The following is a 3,166-nucleotide window of genomic DNA, read 5'->3' as shown; positions in this document are numbered from 1 at the left end:
ATGAAGCACCTCAATTTTTAATAAGGTCAATGATTAAAATAATTCAAAATTATGATTATAATTTAAAATTATAATTTAAAATTGTCTTTCCACTTGAACTATGCAGAAGGGAAGAGCTCAGGTTATTTGAACTTCTCAACCACACCAAGTGAGGTATCACAATTTTGGAGGTCTTAATGGTGGCATAATTTGCCATATTGAAATAAATAACATGAAAACAAATGTTATTAAAAAAGAGAAAACATGGGGCTGGACAGAAGACTCAGGGGTTAAGAGCACTGGCTGCTCTTGCAAACGATTTGTGTTCAATTCCTAGCACCCACATGGTGGCTAACTCCTGTCCCTAACTTCAGTTCCAGGGAAATCTGATACCCTCTTCTGACCTCCGTAACATTGTACCATACAGGTGCACTTACATACATGCAGGAAACACACACACACAAATTAATAAATACAATTTTTAAAAAGTGGAGATACTGGAAAGAACCCTCTCCCCTCATTTTACATATGAGGAAATTTGAGGTCAAAAAGAACAGTGACTTGGATAGGGCCCCAGAGCCTGGGAGAAGACCCTGAGTGAATGTATTCCCTAATCCTAGACCTCCTCTTTGGTGACATTTGGCCATATGCCCCTTTAGTGACAATTATAACTATTGGGGCTTGACATTAAATGGCAGAGCCTTACACTGCCGCATCCAAAAACTGGCCCCTATCTGTTATACCCAGCGTATAGGGGAGGGGAACAGGGCAGAAGTGTTCTTGCTGGATTTTTTTCCCCAACAAGTTGGTATGGGATACTGATGAAAGGACGTGGTGTAGACTCAAGGCACCCAGGACATCAGAAGAGAGCAAGGTGGCTGTCAACAGTGTGGGCAGCCTTTGCAGCCTGGCTGGCCAGCCATGGCCACCAGTGGGACACTTAGGTGTACTAGAACCTCATCTCAGTGGTTTTCACCTTGAAAGGCAAGCTGCTCACCTTCCCACCTGGAAGCATTCCAAACTGTCTGCCCCACAGTCTCTTTGCTTTGTGGTAATCTTCAGAGTTCTAAGGGGCCAGGAGAATGTGATGGGAAGCTACGAGAAAGAAGAAAAGCTTTCAACATAGCTTCTCCATGGCAACTGACATGAAGGCATAGAGACTATAATGTTATTAAATGTGTATATTAAAATATGTATTGAGCATCTGCTCTGGCCAAGTTCTCGTCTAAAAAGTCTATTAACTCACTTATCTTACAGAGCCCCTGAAGCAAGTATTATGTCCCTGTTCTACCTGGGGGAAAATCCAAACGCAGGCTAATAGACCTTTTTCCCACAGCTTCCCGTAGGGGAACTGGGGTTTGAACCTAGGGAGTCCTACGACAGAGCCCAGGCACTTAACCACTACACCAGGCCCATGTGCTGAATATGAGTAATCGTTCAAGACCAATATGTCAGCTCAGATGCTAGGTGTTGGCTTCATGTCCTCATTGCAGTGAGTCAACATGAACACATCATTATTTGAATGGAAGTGAGCCAGGGTAACTCCTGAAACATAGAACAAGCTCATGGTTCCCCACCCCGAGCATTGCCAGATTTGAAGGCAAGCCTTTGGGCCAGGCCTAAGTTCTGCCTGCAGACCCACCCCCTCGAGCCCTGCGATCTAGAGGAAGAACTAAACTGTCTACCCTTTCTTACAGCACTTATCCGCGGGCCTCCAGCTTCGCCTCCAGGCCATTCAGAACAACGTGAACCACCACAGCCTAAGGACGCTGCCCGGCTCGGGCCAGAGCAGTGCTGGCCTGGCCGCCCTCCGCAAATGGCTGCAGTGCACCCAGTTCAAAATGGCCCAGGTGGAAATCCAGTCCTCGGAAGCAGCCTCTCAATTTTATCCTCTATGAGTGGACTCCTCGGCTCCCAGTGTCAACACTCTGGCTTAGCAATAATGGGTATAAAAACAAACAATTTGATCCAAGCAGGTTGGGGAACATATTGGTACTGTACATCCTCTTTCTAGTTTAGTAAAAAGACGTGCAAAGGCCGGAGAGGGCCACAAACAAAGCTTTCTTGCTACACATATTTCTGATGACTCCTTGGGCTATCTGATTAAGTGTTTCCTTACATTATTTTTTAAAAAACCAAATCATTTTTCTTTAACTAACTTCTATTTTTTTTAAGAAAAAAATAGACTGGTGGGTACTCACAGAAACGTTGTATAAGCCCCCTGTTGCTATTTTTGATGATAGAGAATAAATAGGGTTTTTGAAACCTTTGTAGTGTTTTTTCTTAAAATCCACTCTTGGCAATGCAATAAAAAACAAAAACGGTCACCATAATCCAGTGACACTTGACTAAAGCTTTTTGTCATTATCCTGGGGAAAGTGGCAGCTTACAAGGAACATTACAAAGTGCACTTAGAAATTAGGTGGTTAAACTGTGCCAATTTTTTTTTTTATAAAATCACTTTCCAAAACTGTCCAATAAGTCTTATCGTTTTTAAAATTAGTTTTTCAACTCATTAGTCCTAGGCTATACTTTGCTGTAAGCGTGACGATAACCACTTTAGTTTTATGAATAATAAATTTTGTTCTTTTGTTAATATTGTCTACAACTCACCCAAACCTGTAGATGACACACTGGACCAGACAAGTCCCTTCACTGGCACAGAGCACCGCACCGTTTTATGTTTCATAAAACGGAATTTTACCATGTCAGAGCACCAAGATTTACCAACACTTATACCTAGTGTGTGACTGTGCATTCCGAATGAAACTTCTCTTCTTTACCCCTGTAATGCACTGACTAAAAGAAGACTTACTACACATTTAAACTGTATATTGACATGTTATTAAATGCATTTTTATTATCTTTGTGAGCCTGGGGTTTTTTAAAGTCAGTTTCTAGAGCTAAAGTTTAGTTCCTAAACTTTCACAAGTCCTCAGTTCCCTTAAGGCTGCAGCTATTGAGAGGAAAGACTGACCTTCTTATTTAGTCTACTCTTGGGAGAACTTTGATGGCACGAGATTATTCCTTTTTAAAAACATGTTGGTTAGTAAGGGCCTCCTCTTTTCTTCTGGGGGATCCAGTATGTTCATGCTTCTCAGCAGGGAAATGAGTCCCCAGATATTTGAGTGCCTCACAGGAGCTCTAGGGAGGATGGTAGATCTCAGTGCTTATGAAAACCTGCAGG

General features: G+C 42.4%; 1 protein-coding gene across 15 annotated transcripts in view; it reads left to right on the top strand.

Moving 5' to 3' along the window:
• Unc79 (unc-79 homolog, NALCN channel complex subunit) overlaps positions 1-2,244 on the top strand; it is a 246,476-nt gene extending 244,232 nt beyond the window's left edge. For all 15 annotated transcript variants that reach the window (XM_008821707.1, XM_008821708.1, XM_008821704.1 and 12 more), the window contains one exon: positions 1,677-2,244. In XM_008821707.1, coding sequence (XP_008819929.1) covers positions 1,677-1,877 — 201 coding nt within the window. In that variant the 3' untranslated portion in view covers positions 1,878-2,244. The remainder of the gene's footprint in view (positions 1-1,676) is intronic.
• Positions 2,245-3,166: the final 922 nt, after the last annotated feature.

This window comes from Nannospalax galili, unplaced genomic scaffold, assembly GCF_000622305.1.
Source record: "Nannospalax galili isolate Female #2095 unplaced genomic scaffold, S.galili_v1.0 scaffold107, whole genome shotgun sequence".
Lineage (NCBI taxonomy): Eukaryota > Metazoa > Chordata > Mammalia > Rodentia > Spalacidae > Nannospalax > Nannospalax galili.
This window is presented reverse-complemented; position numbering and strand designations above follow the sequence as displayed.